This window comes from Mastigoproctus giganteus, chromosome 9 (assembly GCF_048544385.1).
Source record: "Mastigoproctus giganteus isolate SK-2022 chromosome 9, ASM4854438v1, whole genome shotgun sequence".
Taxonomy (NCBI): Eukaryota; Metazoa; Arthropoda; class Arachnida; order Uropygi; family Thelyphonidae; genus Mastigoproctus; species Mastigoproctus giganteus.
The window spans coordinates 128962311-128985822 of record NC_143583.1 but is presented as its reverse complement, the minus strand read 5'-3'; the positions used below and the strand labels follow the sequence as shown (position 1 = coordinate 128985822).

The following is a 23512-nucleotide window of genomic DNA, read 5'->3' as shown; positions in this document are numbered from 1 at the left end:
TGTCATTGTGCGTTTTCTGTAGCATTCGTCACCTCAAGGTCAAAGGTTGCATACCCGTTAGGCGTTTGGAATGTGAGAACTTTGGTGCGAACAGCCCTTCGTGTGTTCAAATACAGAAGAAAGCAAAGCGTCTGTCTATAAAGTGTACGTTCTTCAGAAATGCTTGACTCGGGGATGTTTCTGGTGTGGAATTGGAGATAATACAACGCACAAAGAAGTTTCTTTTCTTTTTTTTAATTGGAATATCGGGGACACCTCACCGAAATCTCGATCGCATCGCCTTACTTTTGCGTACTTTATTCAGAGTGTAATGTGTGACCAGTGCGGTGTTTCTATTATTTTGATTACAACGGTGTTTTACACATTAATATCATTCAATTAATAATATATAATTGTTATGTATAATTATATGAACAGTTTAATTTTTTTAAAAAACCCGGAGTTTCAGAAGATATTAAATAAAATGTAATTAGTAGAAATAAATTGAAGATCGTTTAAATAGAAAAATTATGGCAACTGCTTATGATTATAATTTATTGGAATGCCCACATGGTAAAGTGTGTTATATATAACCGTGTAAGGGCCACTTTGTGTGGTGTTTAAACTGTGTTTATTCTTCACAGCAAAGCAATTCCATCATACAGTATGAGTTGTGACCTTTGAGGTTATGGTGGGCATCATGGAGATCAAGCATTCCTTATATTTCGAAGGTGCTATTCTAAAACGTTACTCCAAGTCGCTAGACCAGTGTTTCAACCTTTTTGGCCATTGGACCCCTTACAAAATCCCCAAATTTCTGCGGATCCTCTCTTCAAAATAATGCAAAAAGCATTTGCAACAGCAGCAGTATCTGTTAACATTTCTTAACTTTGGTGAACTCAGGGGAACTGGTTATAATATGTGGCTCCTACTTATAAATTAATTACCACGAATTGCAAAATTTTACTAGAAAGAGTCGGAAAAGAAAAGATAGAGAGAAGAAACTGACAGTTTATTAGTAAAATTGTTGAACCAAACCCCAGATTGACGTCCCGTCATTGCTCCTGTCCCATCTGTACACACGCCGATGCAACACTTCCACTGAAACTTTCATTTAAATCTCTAAAGATACATTCGCTAGCATAAAAGGTTTCAGATCCAAGCAGCAAAGCAGTTCTTGCCTGATTTTCACTTCGAAATAATCAGTAAACCGCACCAACCCAATAAAATGGCTTGGTTTGATATATCTAGTGATTCGTCCATTCAAATAGCAAACCAGCGTGACATAACTTCATCAATTAGTTATTCAGTAATGTCGTCGGACAACATCTTTGAAGTAGGCCCAATTTCAAAGAGCGTTCTTTGCTTACTCATTATGGAAGAGGGCTTAGTGAAAAATAACTACCCAGCATTTATATTAATACAATAAGGGGGAAACGACCTACCTTTAATCTTACGATTAAGATATCGCTGAAGAGTCTAGATTCTTGATTACACGAACTGTGACAACCTGACACATTGAACAGATTATACTGAATAGAATATTCTCCTTTTTGGGGAGCAAAGTAAAACTGACATGGTGCAAGTCCTTTTAACGTGAATATGTCTTTTAAATTCGGTCCGGTATAGGGGGTTCTCTACGAAAACTGTAGCGACCAAAAAAATGGCAAGAACTGTCGCGCTTATATCTCGTAAACTATAAATGATAATCTAATGATTTAAATTTTGTTGGATAGAGGGTTTATCCGTATCTAAATTGGTGGGTAGAGGGGGTGTGCAGCGGTGAGGGGGGCGCTTGCGTGTGAACACTGAAAATGGCGACACCGCGCGGCGTTTGGGCAATGTAACTTTGGATTGCGAAGAGATAGGACATTGAAATTGGTGTCGATTTGTAGAGAATAACAGGATCTACAATATTATTGAGCAATAATAACCGATAAAATAAAATTTGCAATGTTATAAGCCGATTAGTGTGCTGAGTGGAAGAAAATTTTCATAATGTCGAAAAAATTGCAAAGGAAATATGAACAGAAATGTAAGAAACGTATATCATTGGAAAGAAAAATTCAAAAGGAATCAGAAAAGCCCAAATTGACTAATGCCGAACGTTGTAGAACGCCGGCGCGAGTACTTCGAGTGCGTCGCCGCCTGAATCGATGGATATTGACTTGGAATGTGATAACTTTTGAAACATTAAACGATGAAATGAGAAGAAGTGACAGTATTATTGTCGCAGTTCGTTTTGAAGAGTTTGTAAAGAGATGGCAGTGGGCCGATGTCCATTACTTCACTTATAACCACCGAAACTTTATTCATTTACATCTTACCCTTCCTCTAATAACACAAAGACGGATTCACGCCTTAAACGATTGCGGTCGTGTCCCAGTACACAACCCACCCCAATTTTTTTCTTTTGAGTTCGAACACTGGTTGGGGTTTAAATAGAAAAATATCAGCAGTACCTCTATGTAAGCCAAGGGTGGGGAATCTTTGGTCCACAGAGAGACAATGAGATGAAATGAACACATTTGCAACTATTTAAGTTTGCGATTCTTAGCTAGACAGACTATCAATTCTTCTTCCCAAGTGTATTATGTTCGTGAATTTCGCGAGTTTCCCTGGTCGATTTTTCTGGACGAAAAATCGACCACGGAAACAAGAAGATGAAAACCTTGCTATCTACGCCTGAGACCGACCAACTCAGTCACAGGCGAAAAAAGCTAGACTATAGTCGGGAGAAATTCCACAGACAATTCAAGGTCATTCACTAGCTATTTCGCGGTGCATTCACGCTGAAATTCCACCCTTCTCATCAACAAACTGTTGGTTTAAGAAATTTGCTGCTTATTTAAGCATGCAGTAGCACGAATTACACTGGTGTTCAAAGAAAGTGCATCGCCTAGGGAATTCACATTTCTAACCCATTTCGCGATGTTATGTTACATTAATGACTAGCATCACTAATATAAACAAAAGATATTTATTAATAGTTAAGGCAAAGCTAAGTAATATTTGACAGGTGCTCTCAAAATATTCCAAAAATGAGCATTTGCAACCTTTATACAACAGTTTTGGAAAACACGACAATTATGGCTGAAATGTTATCAGAATTTGCTTCAGTTTATCATTTTAAATGGAAATCAAAATGAAAAGTTCACCAGGTGCAAACTAACATTTAGTTGAACCCCTCTGGCGCTGATGACAGCAGCACACCATCGAGGCCTACTTACACTTTTCCCCCGATGACAAGGAGCAGAGTCGTCCTGAAAGATGCAGTTACTTGGCAGGTTGAAATAGTCTCTAATGGTTGGCAGCAATTTGCCTTCCAATATAGCCAGGTATCCACTGGCATTTACGGAACCTTTTATAAACTGCAGTTGACCTACTCCGCGATACGAAATGCACCCCCATATCATTTGGCTGGTAGGGAATTTCACTGTACACACCATACAGTCTGGTTGGTATTCTTCACCACGTCTAAGGCGAATCGTTTGTCTCCCATCAGAGCCAGGCAGGTTGAATTTCTTCTCATCCGAGAAAATCTATTGCTCGGGGATCCATTTGACATGCTCCTTACACCAAATTAATCGGGCCTTTTTCATTTTTTGTGTGAGGAGGGGCTTCTTCTTAGGACGACGGGCTACAAGTCCTTTTTTGAAGAGGCGTCTTCTGACTGTTACTGCACTTGCCACCACTCCCATATGTTCTTTTATTCTCTTTTCAGCTCAGGCGAAGAAGCTTTACGGTTTTTAAGGCATAAGTGCTTCAAAACGCGATCTTGTTTTGGCGTACAGACTCGTTTGCGTTCAGTTCCCTTTTTTTTTCCTAACAGCAGAACCAGCATTCTTGAGTTTGGAAAGAAATCTACTCACTGTCTATTGATTACAAGACACTCTATAAGCAATATGAAGGGAAGAACATCCTTCCCTTCATATTGCTTATAGAGCGAGAAATTCCATAGGGAAGAACCTATGGAATTTCTCGACTACGGTGTAATCTAGCTGCATCTACTCTACCAGCTAGTGACTGGAGAGTCCGAGTAGTGGGTATATGGGAGGCACTGTCGAGACTATGTTATGTCAAGGAGCTGGGTAGATTCTTGTTGCGTGTATGCCATCTCCAAAAATTTCATTAATTTATACTAAGTCTCTTCCCTGTCGCATTTACTTAATTGACTTAAAGAACATGAATAGTCAAATTAATAAAACAAACTTCGAAAAGATCTAAGCCTCCAAAAAAAAACTCACTTCACAAATACAGTATACGTGGTCTCAGTTCTAGCCTCAATCAGTGCTGAGTTGGATATCATTCGGTAGAACCCGTTGATCCAAACATTTTTATTCGTAGGAAATTTTTCCACCCATCAAAAATTAACAGCGTACCTCTGATCTCAACGATATCCATTTTCATCTACAATCCACCAAGCATTACTTTTTCTGACAGTTTCAATTATCTGTTGCATCAACCACCACTCATCTCGGCTGCCCGGTTATTCGCTCTATGAACCTAGCGGGGTAGCACAGTGGTTATAATCACCATCCTCCCACACTGGATGGAAAAGACCGAGTTGAAATGTCGTCAATCACTTGAGAAATTTTAATGAGCTCTTTCACACTGTAGCCAAGTTAGTCGATCTCACTAGGGTTACATGGTTTTATTCCCAGCAACTCGAGTCTTTCATCCAGCAAACACAATATACCGATTCCTCCTAGCCTTATTTGTTTTAATGCCCAAAATAACCCGTGTATGTTTCCATACGATCTATAATAATCGAAGATGAAAACTTATTATAAGCGTACGGACGGACAGATCAGCTCTTGATAAGTCGTTGCTTACGAAACGCGCGTATGAAAGAACTGATAAATCCCAATGCGTAATCATACCACATCCCTGATTTTCCCCATCTTGACTACTTGTCATCTGCTAATTCACTCTGTGTCTTGAATTTTATAAGACGCTTTAATGCAGCTTTCATAACGGCAATAAGAAATTCCGGCTTACCAAACAAGTGGTACATCAACAGAGCATATCCACAAATGACAACGGTATAACAAACGTTTAACAAAAATAATAAAATGGGAGGGACAGGAAAGCATATAATCTATTAAAGTGTAGAGTGAACACACATAAGATGATGACAGGTTTCATTAAATAGTTGCTGCATCTGTCAATCTAACCTCGCTGTAGAGCGAGTTGCGTAGAAGAGTTCAGAACTGCAACCGAATTATTTTCTCCGCATGGCGTCTATCTACAGCGAAAAGTAGCTTGAGGGAAAATTCTCCACCGATAGATGTCAACATTACAAAAACTGAGGCGTGTTTAACATCTACGGTATGCTGCGTTTGTGGATCCATTTCTAGAGTCAATATCCATCACTGAATGGTTATCATTGTCATTGATGTGCAAGCTGCTCAGACTTCTGGAATTCAAGTCAACTTTGGGCGAATCTGCCGGTAGGTAACACTCAAATGGACTTGTAAAACGACATGCTGGGGTGCTTATAACAGTGAAAGTACCAAAGAAAGTGGAACAGTCTGATTCAACGGAGGGTAGGAAGGAGGAAAGATAAAGGAAGGTAAAGTCCATCTCATCCAACGTCACACTTTCCAGAAGTCACTATTTGACAACTGTATCACCGACTCAGTATGGTGTTATATCCATCCGCTAAGTGTTGCCCATTAAGAAAATCCATAGATCTCACACAGAATACGGAGTACAATTATACAAAATTTCGAATTTCTGAAAACATGAATCAATGGAGTTATTGTTTATTTTATGATTGGCTGAATTGTAAGGATTTCCTGTTCGGTTTATACTTTGAGATCGCTCATTCACCCCCCCCCCTCCCCATTTGGATCTCTTGACAAATCAGTTCATCTTTAAATATTTACCGGGATAGCTTAAAAAGGGGATGATGGTATATTTTAGTTTCTATATTCTGCCTTACGACTTCTACACGGCTTTTCAACCGTAACCTCCATCTGAATGACGAGGTCATTCTTAACCCATCAACCTTCCTATCAGCGCGGCTCCTTTGAGCTATCATTAATCATATTTGATTGAAATAACCAGGCTGACACTCCTCTCTTACATTCCTGGTTTATTTTACTGTTTGGAGTGAGCGCGAATCAGTTTCAAGGTCTTTCAACTAGGCCATTCGGGGTGTTTTGAATTGGATATCATATCAGATGCCAGCAGCTGCACTTATTGGATAGTTTTTCTCTGTTTTCCCTCCTCTTTTTCCAGTCTCGTTGCGCTTTCGTTGCTCTACTTGATCTCGCAGCAATTACTATTGCATTAGTAGAACGAGACGTTTTTGTTGGGAAATTATGTAAAGACTTTGGATGGGCCCGAACTGTTTATCAGGGAACCTTGGAACTTGTAGCGTCTAAGAGAAACTTTCCCTCTCCTCCTATGAAATACAAATCCTGCAATGCCTTGAGGATGAAGTTTGTATAGACTTCATCATTCTGTTCATGAATGATGAAGCACATTTTGCCTAATAAACAAAATGGATGACGTTATGAGCATTGGATTTACAACATTCTCTCTCTCTCTCTCTCTCTCTCTACTTTTTTTAGAGCAGGATATTCCATTATCATTGACATCACTTATACGTGCTGTAAACGTTTTCTTCACAATAAATATGCATAGACTGATAAATTAAACAGTAAAAAACTCACCTAGTTACCCAACCTGTTTTCACAAACGAATATTTACATTTCCTGAGATGTAAAAGGAACATCTACATGTCATCTTTTTCTCAATGGCATTTTCTTCCATCGATACAGCGGTTTCGATCTTCTCACCATTTGTAAAAATGAAAAAGAACTGGGTTCGGGCCTCGCCGAGGCGAGAAACATTTATAGAACCCCACCCCCTTTTATCACTCTGGCTGAGTTAGTTGAAGGCTTCTTATCAACCCTACCCCGTGGAGATATCCATTACACTATTGCTTCAACTCTTAGCGCTGTGCTTATAACATCATGATTTACAATGCCAGTTGCATCACATGTTTATAATTTAACTGATTGAATTCGTTAATATCTCAGACTTCATTCCTGGTTGAAATTTTTCGAATGATTTATGAAAAACTCGAGGCCCAATATCAAACACATATTCAAGATGGCTTGATAAAGTGTAATAGATTATTATATTTCATGGACTCGAAATATGATAATATTCTTGTAGAATCTATCTTCTATTATACATTTCAAAAGTAGTTGAATATATATTTGAACGCAACTCAACATTTCCAACGTGCATTCTCAAATATCTTTGAATAAAATCGACTTTTCAAAAATGTTTATTACCGAGCTAAAGATACGAATAAATATTACTGATCAACAAGACAGATTCCAGCCTTCATCAACGAAAGAAAAATATCGTTTTTCAAGAGGTTCTATAGAGTAATGCATTCTAACGAAAGAAGTTGCCAACCACCAGACTAAACTAAGATTCAAGCATTGCACATAAAAGCATTGGACAAAAATCCGGGATCAGATTTAACAAGTAAGTATGGGAATCAGATGGCAAAACACATACAGAGGGATCATACTGGGGTCATTCTACAACTGACCTTTTGCTTCATATTTGGTTCCACCTGCACATTAGCCAATGAATTACTGTAAGACTTGTTCTTTCTTATAAGGTCATGTGACTCATCAAATACAGCGAGGGTATTTTGCATATTTTTGTGTTTGTTGCTTATCTTTTGAATGCTTTCTTCGTACAACTTGGTATAAAGTTGTACTGGATTGCACGTCCCCTGGTATGACAACTTAAACTACGTGTGGATTTAGAGAGAGAAAAATACAGAAGCAGCATCAAAAAAGAGAAGTTAAGAGTGTGTGCAAAATAGGAGAGCTAGAAATTGGGGGATGAAAAAGAGGCAGAAGAGCACACTCGACGAGGAAGAATGAGGTTAAGAGAGAAGGGAAGAAAAAGACGAAGAGGTCAGAATGAGAAAAATACGAGGAAATGAGTGTGGGAGAAAGACGAGACAAAAGTGTGTGTGTGTGCTCCCGCGTGTGTGAGACAGGAGGTTGTAAATATTCGTACGGAACCTCTTCATGAATCTCACTCCATTGAATAGGAAGCCGTTGCCAAGGTGAACTGGCTCCAGAACGTGTATACAAGCTATCTCGAGATCCACACAAACGCAAGGGCACTATCTCAAACACATCGGTCGTGACTTCATGTTACCATGGAAACGTGAGGTGCATTCAGACACATAAGGATCCAGGCGAGGAATGAGCGCGGCTAAGTCTGACGTTAAAAAGCAGAGAGGGGGATTTGGTAGCGTGATTTTGTAACAGCAATTAGTAGCGCTTTATTGCACGAAAAGCAGCTTTTCTATGAAAAGGTTTGACAAAAGGTCAGCCGTAAAGAAAAAAATCAGCTGCCGTGTGAGATATTAAAGGAAGTTCTGTTGAAGCGGGAAGCGCTACCTACTGGCGAATTGTGTTCGCTGATTGTCAGCGTGGGAGGAGATTAATATGAAAGTTAATTTTAAATGATAGAGATTACGATCAGAAATACGCTCAATGAGAGGGAGAAAATCAGAATAACAGGGTTTCAGGATTTGATAACTCCATGTTTTGACATTTTAGACATCAGAAATTGATTGCCTTGGGGACACGTCTCGAATTTTCCACATTTTTTTCTGAAGATGCTGCGACCTCGTGGATGGCGCAGTGGTGAGTATGATCGCCCTTTACACTCTGTCAAACGGCAGGGATTCGAAACCGATCCCTATCTAGATGGAAGAAAGTCTCCACCCTTTCTTCTATATTGTAGACTAGTTAATCGGACGAAGATTATATTGTTTTGTTTTTTTCTGGAAACTCTTATTCGTAAGAAATCTTTTTTGTTATTCTGTATTTCAATACACCACATTGACCCACGGGTACACACCGGTAGGTCATCGTGGATCTTATCTTTATGAGGGCTATTTTGGCAGGAGCATTCCAGGTAAGCTATAACGATTTTCGTATTTTCCCCATCCTCGTCGTGGTCTCAAAATGTTTTGGAACAAATCGTTTATACAGATGATGAAAATAAGAGCTTTTGGAGTTGGGAAAGCGCTGGGAAATTTCTCTTTTCTAATAGATTTCTAAGAATTTTCCATTCATTCTAATGACACGGTGTCTCACGGAGAGATGGTCCTTGAAAGGATCATTAGCGTTTTCTCCGATGAGAAGGATAACTTATGAAAGTGTTTCATGGGGACGCCATTAAAATGCTTTAGATAAGTAGGGAAAAAGCGCTAGTAGGTAGTAATCTCTTATTTTCATCCAATCGATGATTTATATAATACGGCAGAGTGTCTGGTCTCATTCGAAATGTTCTTTCGTCTCAAAGATTAGCACTTGAGGAAAGGACACCGTGGTTGAGACAGTTTTTCACTCCCAGCCTTTGGTAAAGGCCTAGATTCGCTTCCCCCTCGTCGATGACGTACAGGAACTATCTAGGACTTTTCAAGTGGATGGTCTCAGGTTAAGGTGTACAGTTTTCTTAAGGTTCCTCATATGCCAGGATAATAAAGCCAGCCGTAGCATGAAGTTTACCACATATTGATGGCTCCTGGCCTAAAATAACTTGGCGTTGATTCAAAACAACCTCAATACTCAGTTATGGAGAACGCTACCCTTTTTGATTGCTGTGATTTTGGTTTATAATTTAAAAGTGATCCCGTAAAGAAATATTGCTTGAAAATATGTTCTTTTTCTTCGAAGTTTCTAACTCGTACACTCAAATCAGTCCTAATATCCTTCCCACATCTGCGACCCCCCACCCAAAACCCTTCATAAAAATAAACTAAACTCAATCCAGATGGGAACTGTGAAATTAACTAATGATCCCCCGCTGACCATCTCCCTCACAGACAGACAGACAGACAGACAGACACACACACGTTCCAGTTTCTGCGGCATGCCTTTTCTACAGATACTTTCATTGGCACTATTCTTCTGAATAGGCGTCTATAATTTCATCTTTCTTCTAAACAGACCGACCGAACACGTGTACAGTCTACTGTCTATTCACAAAAGGAAACAGTAGGTGTAAATAAAAATGGCGCGTGATTATCACGTGTTCGCTAGTGGGCGCTCAACTGTAGGAACAGCGCTACCAAGGGCAACGAGGTAGGATATTGGCTCAATTTGGATGAAGGAGAGTGAGTGTTCACGTGCTTTTGTTTACAAGCACAGTTTGCTTTCGTGAATAGAATATAGTCAACATGCATTCACAATTCTGCACACCAAACTAGTATTTATTTTTCGTTTTTTCTATCATTTACTCTAAGCTCTCACTTCCAAACCATCAATTCAACCATGCACTGTTTGGACATCTTTTTTTTCCTTCAGATCACTTAAAGGGGAGAAAAAACCCAAGATAGGCTGCAGGAAAGGTCCCTAAGTTCTGTGGGAGGTTGCACAACTTGTTCAGATGGAAGGGATGATCCAATTGGCATCAGCCGAATCAAATAATATAAGGAACAAATTTATACAAAAAAAAACATTTCAATTTGGGTCTGATACTATAGGAAAAGTTGCTCAACACTCCAATCAACTCATGGAAATAGCATTGGACAGTTATCTGTAGTTACATTTCATGTGGCTAATTCTGAGTGCATCGACATTGTTTCTAGACAGAATTGAGATTTACCTTTATACGAGAAATTTCAATAGCAGAAGGGATCCTGTGAAAGAAAGCTTTGAAAGAAGCGTTTTTCAGTACTGTAGACTGTATCCAAAACGGCTGCATTGATCAGCGACAGGGGGAGAAATCCCTTGACAGCCCATACTAATGTTGTGTTCAATACAACTTGTCGAATCTCCTTACCGATCATTTTATAGATTTGTTCTCCTTTTTATTTTTTGCTCCTTTCCCAACGCTACTCCAGTAAGGTTGAATAAACAGTTTCGCACATAAACCCAAACCTTACCTCGCGTTATCAATCTCTTCTGACATTTAATTGCCTCGGTCTCGTCTCAGGTGAACGTTATACACGTGAGATGAAGAGATAAAAATCTAAAATTGTAGTTGCACACTGGCAACAACTGCCAGCAACTTCACACTGTGCTGGCCTTTTACACTTTTCTAGGTTTATTGCCGAAGTCTTTTGTTAACGTTTCCTGACTGTGTGCTATCTGAGAGTTACTCCGATCTTAAGGACGGAAGGCTGTAAATCTTCGTAGACAAGACCGGACGAGACGAACTTTGTTCTTGCCAAAGACAAGTCCAGCTGGGACAAAGGTTTTCGGATGAGAATGACATTTTGGCCCCAAGAAACTGAAATGCAGTTTACATACGTGACTAACCTCCCATCTCTGTCTTCCCCCATCTACGGAAACGACCCATAAAATCTTTAAGTTCAAGAAGCATCTCGTATCGGGTTTTACGATGAGGCCACCCGCTGGTCCGGCCATCTGGATATTTTGAAGAGTCCACAGTCAACCTTCGGGATCAATGAGAACGTAACAAGTCGGTCCATTTGATCCCTAGAGGGCGCTAAAGTGAGTGCGCTCGAGGCTGAAGACAGCGTTGTTTACTCCTTGGAAGACGTAATGTACGGAGTGCCCACTGTTGGCAGTTAATACATTACCGCCCCTGTACTGTGCTTTAGCTTGAAGAGGAGATTTGCTTTGTTAATAGCCACCACCTACGGGCAGAGTTAACCAATGGAGTTTCTTAGGGGGAGAGCTGATTTTTAACCCGGTTTCGATAATTGAAAAGTAACGATATTGTTCCCAGGAGCAATATCACCATGTTTTTAAAGTCAGAAATGATGCAGGTTTAACACGAAACCTATAAATGTTGGTTGTGACAGTTCAATTGTTTTTTTTAACACCCCTGATGGTTAAATAGCACTAATTAGAATTCCCCACATATTATTTCCAGAAAGTCTCGTAAGATAAAACACATTTTGGTAATAAATTTTGATAATAACCAACCAAATCCCACTTAGTGATCAAATATACGCACTTCACGGAAATGGTACCACACACGATTTGCAATCCGGAAGTAGGATAGAGAATAAACTAGGTGGAAACACTCAACGTCTCCCCAGAGCAGCGCAAATACTGCATAGATGATGAATACATCCCTTAAAGTACTGCACTTCTTTCATTTCTTTTCTTCGAGACATCGGATAAAATTTCTTCTTGCAGAACAGAAGGTTAAGAATGGAATATTTCCTACTTACAGTGGTAGGTCCTAGCTTGGCCTCGGCTCTATGTCGGAATGTCACCAACAGGAAAAGGGGGCATCGAAAGCTTGTTGGAGGGGGATGGGAGGGTACGATCCTGTTATACCTGTAGATAATTGTTGCCAACTCGTTTTCAAGGCTTTCTCCTCGGAGTAAACCTGCCAACCGCTGTATTTAGGAAGTGTTGTCATGCTAATGGCTCTCGTTCTGATTTCAATTATGATATGCATGAGTAGGGTTGGGATCGGTGAAGATACACTCCGAGGGGTGGTTCAAGAACGAGGGAAGGAAGGATTATTGATAACATCGCTCCTGATCCCAACAACCCACTTAAAATACGTGCCACTGCTGTTAGCAACAGCTCTGTTTATTCCTTAACCGTCCCATGCTTTCCGTTGCAAGGTTAGATGTCCTCCAGGTAACCTCAGCTGCGCGAGACATTTCCATTCGGTAAGTTAATGGAGCCATTATTATCTGGCTCTTCTCACTCATTACATCGAGATTTCGTATTCTGATACAACCATAAATGATTGTTTTCTTCTCAAGTTATACCTGTTCGTAAATAGGTTGCAATGCTGGCTCACCTGTTATTAAGCGATGATTCTTTCTAAAATGCTTTTATTTGTGCAGTATAACTTAATCATTACCTTTAACCATGAGAATTTTTTACATTAGGTGGCGTTGGTGCCCGAAAATTCTTCCACATTTTATTCAACGGGCATTATAAGTGTTTATCGCGTTATTTACTTTTAATATCACGTGGCAATGTATATTTATTGTTGTTTTCTTTTTCTAACAGGAGAGAAGCCGTATAAATGCCAGTGGCCAGAATGTCAGTGGAGATTTGCACGTTCCGATGAGCTAACCCGTCACTATCGTAAGCATACTGGAGCCAAGCCTTTCAAATGCGACGTGTGTGAGCGATCCTTTGCCCGTTCTGACCATCTAGCGTTGCATATGAAGCGCCACCTGCCGAAGATTAAGTGACGATGTCCTTCGTAGTTATATTACCGTGGTGTGGTGAAACGTACTCATTTAAGAAGTCACAATTAGCGACAGAGGTCGCCGCTGTGCTGAGGAGGATCAAAACGGGTTGAATACACCCCCCCACCCCCCCAAAGAACTACAAATAGACAAAGTTTTAGGGAAGCAAAATAGTCTGTGATCTAAGTTTTATCTGATACTCATAATCACACTGCTCTAACGGCTGTAACTCAACGGCTTACCGGTAGAGGGCGCTCGTGAACCGTGTTGGACTTGGGATGATGGGTAATTAAAAAACAATCGAGTTGTGAACAGACTTTTTTATATACCTTGGTGCTAGTTTTTGAGAGGAGTAATTTCCATTGCCTTTAATGGTGTGCCTTCTGTGATTTTCAATGCCCTCTGGTGTCAGTATAAAAAGTGCCATTTAAAGATGTATTTTGAAATTGCCATTAATGACATTTTTAAAGACCCAGCTGTGATTGTTAATTGTTTATAAAGATATATTATTTTGCACAATATTTTTTTCTAATTTTTCTCTACATTTTATAGTGCCATTTATATGGGAACACCATATTGAAGGGATTTCTGATGTATTTTATAAATATTATATATATAAATGTGTCTATGTGTGTGTGTGTGTGTACTATATACCCTGATGATTTGATCTAATGCATTTTATTCCCACATAAGCATATCCATTGTAATTTTATTGTTTTGTCATGCTCACGATCTCTGGACATATACTTAAGGGGTTTTTTTTTTCCAAAAGTACTTAACAGTCCCATTTTGAAAGCCAGTAATTTGGGGACCCGTCTGTTAGTGATCAAAATGTTGCCATTGTGCAAATAGAAAGCAGCTACCTTGGCTACTGCAACCTATAGAAACAGGGATGTTAACTTTAGAAATACAAACATGGGAATGTAAAGCAGTTTAAACTTCCATGCTGTATTCATTTTTACTCAGATCTGTTCTTCCGGTCTCTGAATTAGCTTTCCAGTCTTCCTGAGAGATTTGAAATTTTTTCCTTCCCATCTGCGTTCGGCAACCAATGTTCGACCAACTTAGAGCTAAAATGTTTTGGCCAGAAAGTTTAATGTTAATAGAGGATTCCATTTGGTCCAACCTGTTGCCGAAAAATTCATGGCTTTGTTATTATTTTATGGGGTGAGGTTTTTAGAATCAGAAGGGGAGGGGGTCCAAATAAGTGTTTCTCTTACTTAGTAATCAGATGAAAATTCCAAATTTCCTCCCATTTTATGGGCAAAATGTTTTACAGTTAAAGAATTTATTGAATTGCAAATAAAAATCGATATAAAAATTCATAACTACCAAGAAAGAAAGAAGAATAAAAGGCTACAAAAGATCAAAATAGGAAAAGGAATATTTATATGGAAATTGGTGAAATAATAAGCACTTCAACTTGAGTGGAATGTAATCTGCCTTTAATTTCTTAAAGAACTGCCGATTAATCTCAGCCTTTTTGTGGTACTTCCTCTGCCACTTCTTCAGTGACTGAAGACAGCAGAACTGTAAATTATGATGCCTTCATTTGCATAGAGTTGCTGGCTGAACACAATTCGCGTACCCCTTTCTTACTAACAAGCAGTTTTCGCAAATGTTGCCTCGCTAGTGCAATACTGAACTCTTTCCAACCAATGGTGGTCTCTCTCGCGTAGCAACATCATTGGTAGTGCAAAACATGGCCGTCAACTCTAACAGTGAGAGCATACAATTAACACCAACATCATGGAACCATCCATTATCAAATTTAATTAAATTCTTTCCCTAAATTATTTTTAGGAAACTTTAGAGAAAAGTTATTGGAACTTTACTGTATTCGCCATGCTGCTCATGATGGTCTCAAATTGCCTATGGGCAATGTTTTAATTTGTTTTATTGGGTTGGGGGAAAGTCAGAATTTACGGCTAGCCTAGGGTGCTGGAAAGCAACTTTTACTAGAAGGTCACGGCTAACTCAGTAACCAGTTTGCTGTCGGCATGTCGTGGGTAGCCTTGATTTTTCGTACTACAAGCCAGCAAACAAAACAACGGGGCTTTATAGTTGTCGAAGGTCAAGTTACCGCACGCGGATATAAGCACACCCAAATAAACAATCAAAGGGAGAAATCTTATCCGCACACATCAGGACTTCGGTTTTGTTATTAAGGTTAAAATGCACTGGTTAAGCTAAAGTCATGATTTAATGCCAGATGGCGCTGCTCTGTAATTTTCAAGTTGGTTACAAAAACTCGCGACAAATTGGATAGATTAAAATTTGAACCCGTTTCATCACTAAGAAATGAGCGTTTTAATTCCTTTAGTTTAAGATCTACTTATTTCAGAGTTAATGGCAAATGCTTAAATTTCTTACACCGAGAATAAAATCCCTCGGTGTTTCAACTCATATCTACAAATACTTAAAGAACAAAAGGTGCTAAGCGTGTCTAAGTGTGATGGAACTCTCTACAAAACATTTGTAAATACGTAAACATCTGTGTATGAAGTAAAAGATGCAGGATACATGTACAAACTACTGCATTACCGCTCACATTAGCAAAAGAAAGAGTAATGCTTTTAGCGTTTGTATTATATTGAATTGTGGGTAGTGTGTAAAATAAAGATTGTATTCTCATAATTCTGTGGTGTGTTTACTTTCCAACACGAAATATCCAATTCATTATTTTATGTGTACGTTAAAAATAGCTTTCAACTTTTCCCAAGAGAAGGAACCTGTTTTCATACTGGAAATGTTTGCCCATCAATCGTGATGGGTAAGCATTTCCACTGGGCCCGGTTGCGTTTTCAGGATTTTACGTGTTTCACAATGCAGCGGGGCCAGTGGTCACTCTAGGTCTCGCATATACAGCGGATTTGTCACGTGGAAAGCAAACGAAAATTCCGTGAACACCCTGGGAGCAGATGTTTAGCTGGAAAAACTAATCTTATAAGACCACGTTATGGGAGGAAGTAACCCGGAACAAAGCCTCTTATCTAGAATTATCAATTCCATTTAACTACTAAGGGCTGCTAAAAGGACATCTGCTCCTCCTTTTCAAGATTATTTTGCGTAAATACTACACGGTGGATCAGTAATTAATCAAATTTATGCGGTAGGATTTCCTCTTCCGTTAGCGTTCTGCTTGATATTTATCGGGAAATGCCCCTAGGCTGAACTTCCAGAATTCAGTAGAACGAGATTTCCAGGTGAGTATGATGAAGCAAGGCTGGATACCATCATAAGAGAATATTTAACTCACAGATAACTTTGCTGGAACTTTCATCGATCAACAACGGACAAAACAGGTGTTTCATATCGAGGAAGGCGATTTTTACCACAATATTTCATGCACCTGGCACCTGTGCACGGTGCATGAAATTAGTTTATTTGTGGCAAAAATCGTCTATACAAAGATGGGAATCACATCTCCAAAGGGTGCTATTATATACAGGTACAAACAAAAGAGCTTATCCGATATTAAAAATGACAACGCCAATGTCCAAGACATTGGAGATAATGATGTGAGAGAGCTAAGCCTTTTCAAATACGTAATGTCGACAATTTTGAAATTACTGTACATACTCAGTTCGATAACAACATGCATAACTCTTTAAGGGGATTAGGAAATTTCCACAAATGCAAGTGAAATGAGTCCTCTTGTGAGTATAGGAAGCGTTCGCTTCATTATAATTTTGGTTAGCGTGATGTCAGAGCTCAATAGATTTTAACATCACTAAAAGAAGACGGATGGAGATTATCGTTCGGGCACTTATGCTATCACAAAGAGGGCTAGGAAGACTATGGCGGAAGAATCTTGGCGCCATCATTTCGAATAGTGTCCGAGTTTTCCAGCACTGCAACAGAGGCATCTCATTAGTTGCCAAATGGGGGGGGGAGGTCCATCCCACAGTTCTGAAGGAAAATTATGGTAAACAGTTTTCTTCGACCACCATGATGCATGTCTGTCTTCAATGCTGCTATTATGTGAATGTATATATTTGAATAATCTCAATCCCGTTATCAATAAAAGAAGAATATTTGAAAGGTTCCTACCCTAACCGTACACTGTATTTCATTATTTGAAAGTAAATAATATTAAATTAGAAACATTTATATGCATGAAATTTAATTTATGGTTTTTTTTTTTTTTTTTTACATTTATTATTGGTTTGGTGAAACCAGCAATTCGAGAAAAGAAATCTTGCAGTAATAGAATACCTTTGATTTGAAAGGAATTCTATGATGGAGACATTACATGATGATTGTCCATCATAAAGTACCATCAAGAATAGGGTTACTGAATGCAAATAACCATGGGACAAATTCCATTGTCAGACAATCGCTAAAAATGAATCTAAGTTTGAATGATTTGTGGCAGTGACAGCCACAAAAAAAAAAAAAAAAAAAAATGTTTTTGTTCATTTTGGAAGATATCGGACAGGGAGTAACAATAACAAGCAAGGACGATAAACGCATTTTGTGAACGGAATCCATATTGTCCATAACCAATTGAGAATGAAAACAATTTAATCGGAATAAAATACTAAGTTTGTCAGATAACTGGTGACCAAACACGAAACCTGGATTCCTTACTATGATTCACAGAACAAAAACCCATGCAGTTGCATCAAAGGATCTCACAAGATATTCCAAAGGCGGCAAAAGCAACAAAGAAGGGACTGATATACTGTACATTGATTACTTTAAAAAAGGTAAATACATTGCAGATGAATATTATATTTCTTTGCTACTGAAATTTCATGAACAATTAAGGATCGTGATAAATTCTCCCGAGGGATCTCTCCTCTATAACAACGCTCCCATTCACAGATTACCATTTCAAAGGATGGCATCATTCCTTCATTGAATATTCTGGCTGTTGTAAGAGAGATCATCAACAACACAGTGTGCAGCAAGGAACATTCAATCAAACTGTCAGGGAAGTTAGACAGGGTGACCCTTTGTCCTCTTTCTTGTTTAACTCAGGCATTGATATGCTGGCACAGTTTCCTGGGCATATTGGCTTCCAGCTTCCAGCTACTCGGGATGAAAATGAATTCGATGGCTTTTGCCGATGACGTACTTTTGGCTGCATCGACAAACCTTGGTCTGCAAGCCTACTGCTGCCTTTCTGCTCAAGAGGGATCTTATAATCTATGCTCAGAAATCCAGGAGCCTCTCATTGATCCCTTCAGGCATGGATAAGAAGATTAATTGAGTTTCTGGTGAATGCAGGCAGACTTATGGCTTGCACATTTGACTTCTTCTGGACCTGCCCCGGGCTTCCTTTTTATCCGAAGGTCGTATAGAGTTTAAAGATGTAATTCAGACAGCTTATTCAGGTAGAAGAAGGCGCCTCAAGCTTTACCATCCTCTTGTCTTCAGGCAAGTGACTGCAGGAGCTCTGGTCAATCTGGACAAACAAATGCATCCTGTGGTTGAGACAGTGGTTTCATCTTCCGTTCGACACAATTATTCCTTACTTTCATGCTAACAGCACAGAAGGTGGGCTTGGCATTCCATCTCTAAAATGAAGAAGACCCTACTTTGAAGAAGAGCCACCTACTAAAACTAACACTCATAATCACCAATTATTCGAAGATTGGCTGATTCCAACATCTTCAGGAGACATAACATCAGTAGGTAAATTACTTCACTGTGGACTGGATGCTGTTGATACATTGGTGAAGCCTAAAACCTGATGGAAAATACTGTTACATGAGTCCTACGATGGAAAAGGCCTCAAGGAACCAAGTAAGATGAAATTTCAAGACCAGTGGATTGGTGGCACTAAGTTATTGTCGAGACACGAGTTCATCGGGCTCAAGTGAATGCTTTTCTAGTGAATAATTAAAGCCCCAGTGAATGTTTTGCCCACTCTTGCGAGGACCTCAGGAGGTCGCAGTAATAATAGGAGCTGCAGGGCTGAGTGTAATGCAATTGAAACGTTTCACGTTGTCATCGCCCCTACGGCGCGATAGTTAACAGCTTGGCTAATAGACTAGCAGAAATGTTGGTGTGTCGTAATAGGCACCACTAACACCCGATGACTTTAGAAAGCCGGATATAGTTATGTTAAAGAAGACCGACTGGTGGTTCTTGATGCGGAAATCGTCTGACAGGGCTACGACCTTAAAGTTTCCCACAGATTTAAAAGAATATACTATGACTGAAACCTGAAGAACCAGATCAGAAAAGAATATGGATATCTACCAATTGTCTCAACAATAATGTTTCCGCATAAAGGCATCTGCAGTAAAGTGTCAGCTTACCTACCTCAGACACTAGGATTTACAGCTTCAGATTTCAAAATCCTGACGATCCGTGCTTTAAAAGTAACTGCATCGTGTTGGACGTTCCATCAGAACATAATGTCCATGATTGAGGAATGATTGATGTCCCTACTATGTTGTTTGATTTTGCTACATTTTATACGCTGCTATAGTCATTAATTATAGGGATTATAATTAAAAGAATTAGACGAAAATTAATTAGCGGGGTTAGACAGGTGGGGCGGGTAGTTTTTATAAGCTTGCTTCCTTGCACTGTCTGCCAATACTAATATCAGATAATCAATTATTACACTTCATTACGCGTACAGAAAAGCCACAAGAGATTTGATCTACAACAGATGCCTCACTGAGCATTATTTTCCACCCCAGTGGAATAAGTACAGAGTGTACCCCATCCCTAAAAACATATTTGCCACAAACGTCAACCAGTTCAAACCCATATCAGTTGCTTCTTGTCTGTTAAAAACCCTTGAAAAGGCTTTGCTACCCACAATCACTCAGCAAATCCACCAGACGAAACAATTTGAAATTTACTATGCCATCGCAGGAAAATTATCAATCACTAACTTGGCAGCCACCACAGAACGCATTCTCTCAGCATTCGAACAAAGAGCTGAGCTAGCAACCACATATCTCGACATAAGCGCAGCCTTTGATGCCGTGTCGATCCCGGCCTTGCTCCTCCTACTCAAGGAGAAATTTCACATTCGAGGTGATATGCTGTGTTTTTTGGAATCTCTTCTCTGTCACAGAATACTTATTCTCCATCGGCAACAACACACCCTATCCTGTGATATTACTGCTGGAGTACCGCAGGGGGTGTCCTGCTCACAGCTATCATCGTGCCCATTATTGCCTCAACGAATGGTCTCCTATGCTATGTCGATGACCTCAAACTGCTGACTCAAATTAACCCTGGCGACAATCCCTTTCAGCTCAGCAACAGGATCAATTCCCAACTTAAGGATCTAGAATTGTACCTGGCAAACTTCAATCTAAAAATCAACCCAGGGAAGTCTGCTCAGGTTATATTCTCCCTTAAATCCATGCCGACGGAACTCAACGTTTCACTCGCAGGGGTACGAATACCAAACGTACCCTCGCACACAGACCTTGGCGTTCTGTTTGACCAAAAGATGTCCTTTGTCAACCAGATCGACAAAATCAGTACCAAATTCTCTCGTCTACGGTGGATCTCAAAGCAGCAGCTGCTACACGTCCGACATCCTGTCACTGTTAAAAGGTTCATCACCTCCACCGTCTACCCCACCATTCTCTATGGTGCAGAAATATGGGCCTCTGCTGCACCTACAAACCTCAAGCGGGTGTACACCGCTGAATACTGGTTACTGAAATGGGCCAATAACAAGCTTCGGCTACCTCCCGCTACCACAACCACCATGATGGCACAAGCACTCGACATCCCGAGGATGAAGTTCCTGATTGTGGAAAAGAGGCTGGTCTTCACGCCAAACTCATCACAGGCCAGATATCATCTCCAAATATTTGGAACGCCTGCTCTTGGAGGATCCCACAGCCAAGTCTAAGGTCAGTACCAGCACTTGTGGCTCACCACAACAGGCTTGTACTCACTGAGAGATTTCTTCCCAATCAGATGCTCGCTGCCCTCAACCGTGTGGACGCCGACATCGACAGCATAATAAGTCAGAAGGACAGACACAACTTTATCAAAGCCCTTGAACCCTGATATATGGCCAACTTGTATTTATGTCTAGCTCTGCGTTTTTATGCTGTATTTGTATTTCTTTTGCAGTTGTGATCGGCATTTTGTAGCCTTTTGTATTTGTACGCCGTACTTATCTTTTCTCTAAGTGCTATATGTGAACTCTACTTCACAATAAAGATTTATTTATACTATCAAGCATTTAGGGCGTAAGCCTCAAGCTATGGAAAAGTCTAGACTATGTATAAGTATAGTGCGAAAGCATCAATAATACATAGCCAAATCTAAATGAACAGAATATTAGCAAAGCGGCATCGTTTTAAGTTGTATCTCATATTGTGAATACCTTCACAACGAGTTGCCATGATATTGCACTACTTCGAATAAGTAACGCTTCACCTGAGAAGAAGACTAATGTTACTTATTCTCAGATGGATACCACCACCCAGACGGCACCGTTTCAGGGCTATTTGGCCCTTCTTCGGTGGGTGGGTAGGTACCCGAGTGATGCAATGATGGGAAAACATTCGAAGTAGTGCAATATCATGGCAACTCGTTGTGAAGGTATTCACAATATGAGATACAACTTAAAACGATGCCGCTTTGCTAATATTCTGTTCATTCAGATTTGGCTATGTATTATTGATGCTTTCGCACTATACTTATACATAGTCTAGATTTATTTATTTATTTAAACGTACCAAACAAGTGAAATAGGCAAATACGGAACTATAAACATGTCTATACAAATTTGCAACCGTATAAAACATCCGGGAAAGAGTATAGTTCCAGCAACGAAGCGGCAAGACAAAGCTCTCTTTTCATTAAGATTTGCCTACTACACTTGCGTTTCGTGCACCCTGTAGAGATTTTTTTATTTTTATCAAATAAAACCTGTTGTTTGTGCAATTTTTTTGATATATATCTTCGATCGATCCACTCGCTGTTATTTAATTCTGGTTTAAAATCATTGGGAACTCTATAATCAGTCACCCAGTTACACAGATTCAGAGATTAACATCACGTAAGAAAACAAAAGTCTTCGTATCTCATGCACAGGAAGTGGAATGGATTGTTTTAACCTCTGGGAAATGCTTTTCAGTGCACAGCGACTGAGTCTCCAAAGTCACGAAGACCCAGTCGCACTCTTAGTCTCAATTCCTGTACATTTGAGGCGTCACAATTATATCTAGAGGTAGTTGAATATAGTTATTTGCATAATCGATTAAGGATTTTTGATAAACGAATGGAAAGATATAATATTGGAATGTGGCTGGTGTGCGTGTGTATGAGAATTTTATACAGTTCTTACATCAGTTGGATTCTGATCACTGGCATTTCTTTTAACTTTTTTTAAATTTCATAATCGATTATGGGAAGAATTCGAAATAATCTGAAATATATCTCTAGTTACAACCTCTCCTGAAGATAATGAGGGTAAGAGACGAGGATTATGATACAAACATTTATAAAGCAGAACATACGTTAGCGTTTCAAGGTACGCAGCCAATTTTTATTTTATTTTATTTAATACACACAATTCCTTGAGATTCTAAATGACTAATTATCCCATTAAGATGTTACATGTTCTTGTTCAAAAATAATAGCCTCATAATATATTCCCAGAAATGGATCTGATTGTAACATGATAACCTTTTTGTTTAGTCTGGTTGTAACATATCTCTAAGTGGGCATGTCTGTAATCGAGATCTGATTGTAATTTGTTACAACCAGACCGAATATTCTCCAAAAAAAAAGTATTCTCTAGAATTATCCATTCGTCACACGAGACAAAAAAACAAAATCTGAACATTTACCTTTATTCACAAAATTAATTGAATATTGTCTAATTAACAACTGGGTGCTGCAATGAACGTTGGTCGGTACAAGGGCAAACAAAACTAAGATTCAAAAGTTGCCAGAGAAGGACAGAAATGGGTGTAGTTCCACCCGAATGCATAGAGATAAGGTTGAAATCCAAAAACACTGTACTGTACAGTGAAATTTCTATATTCGTCATTAATCCGTTCCTGAGGGACGGACGAATACTGAATCGGACGAATATAGAATCAATTTTTTCCATAGGAATTAACTAAAATTGGAATAATCGGTTCCCAGCCCCCAATCTGATACAAAAATAAATAAAAATTTAACCAGAACTTTACCTTTACTGAGGAGCGATGATGGCAGAAGCTGAAGAAGAGGAAAGGAATTATCTATTGTTTAGAAGGGGAGTCACCTTCCATTAAAACGTCAGGTACTGTAACTCCAATTCTGGTGATCGATGTCTTTTTTGTCCCTTTCCCGACGATTCACTAGCACTCGATTTAGCAAAGAACTTGTCCAATGTTGTCTGTTTCT

The 23512-nt window shown here is 39.4% G+C and overlaps 1 protein-coding gene across 3 annotated transcripts in view; it reads left to right on the top strand.

Annotated features, from left to right (window-relative positions):
• Positions 1 to 15701, top strand: part of LOC150080722 (uncharacterized) — an 82904-nt gene extending 67203 nt beyond the window's left edge. For all 3 annotated transcript variants that reach the window (XM_090381849.1, XM_090381851.1, XM_090381850.1), the window contains exon 4: positions 12990 to 15701. In XM_090381849.1, the coding sequence (XP_090237975.1) occupies positions 12990 to 13177 (188 nt within the window). In that variant the 3' untranslated portion in view covers positions 13178 to 15701. The remainder of the gene's footprint in view (positions 1 to 12989) is intronic.
• The last annotated feature ends 7811 nt before the right edge of the window (positions 15702 to 23512 follow it).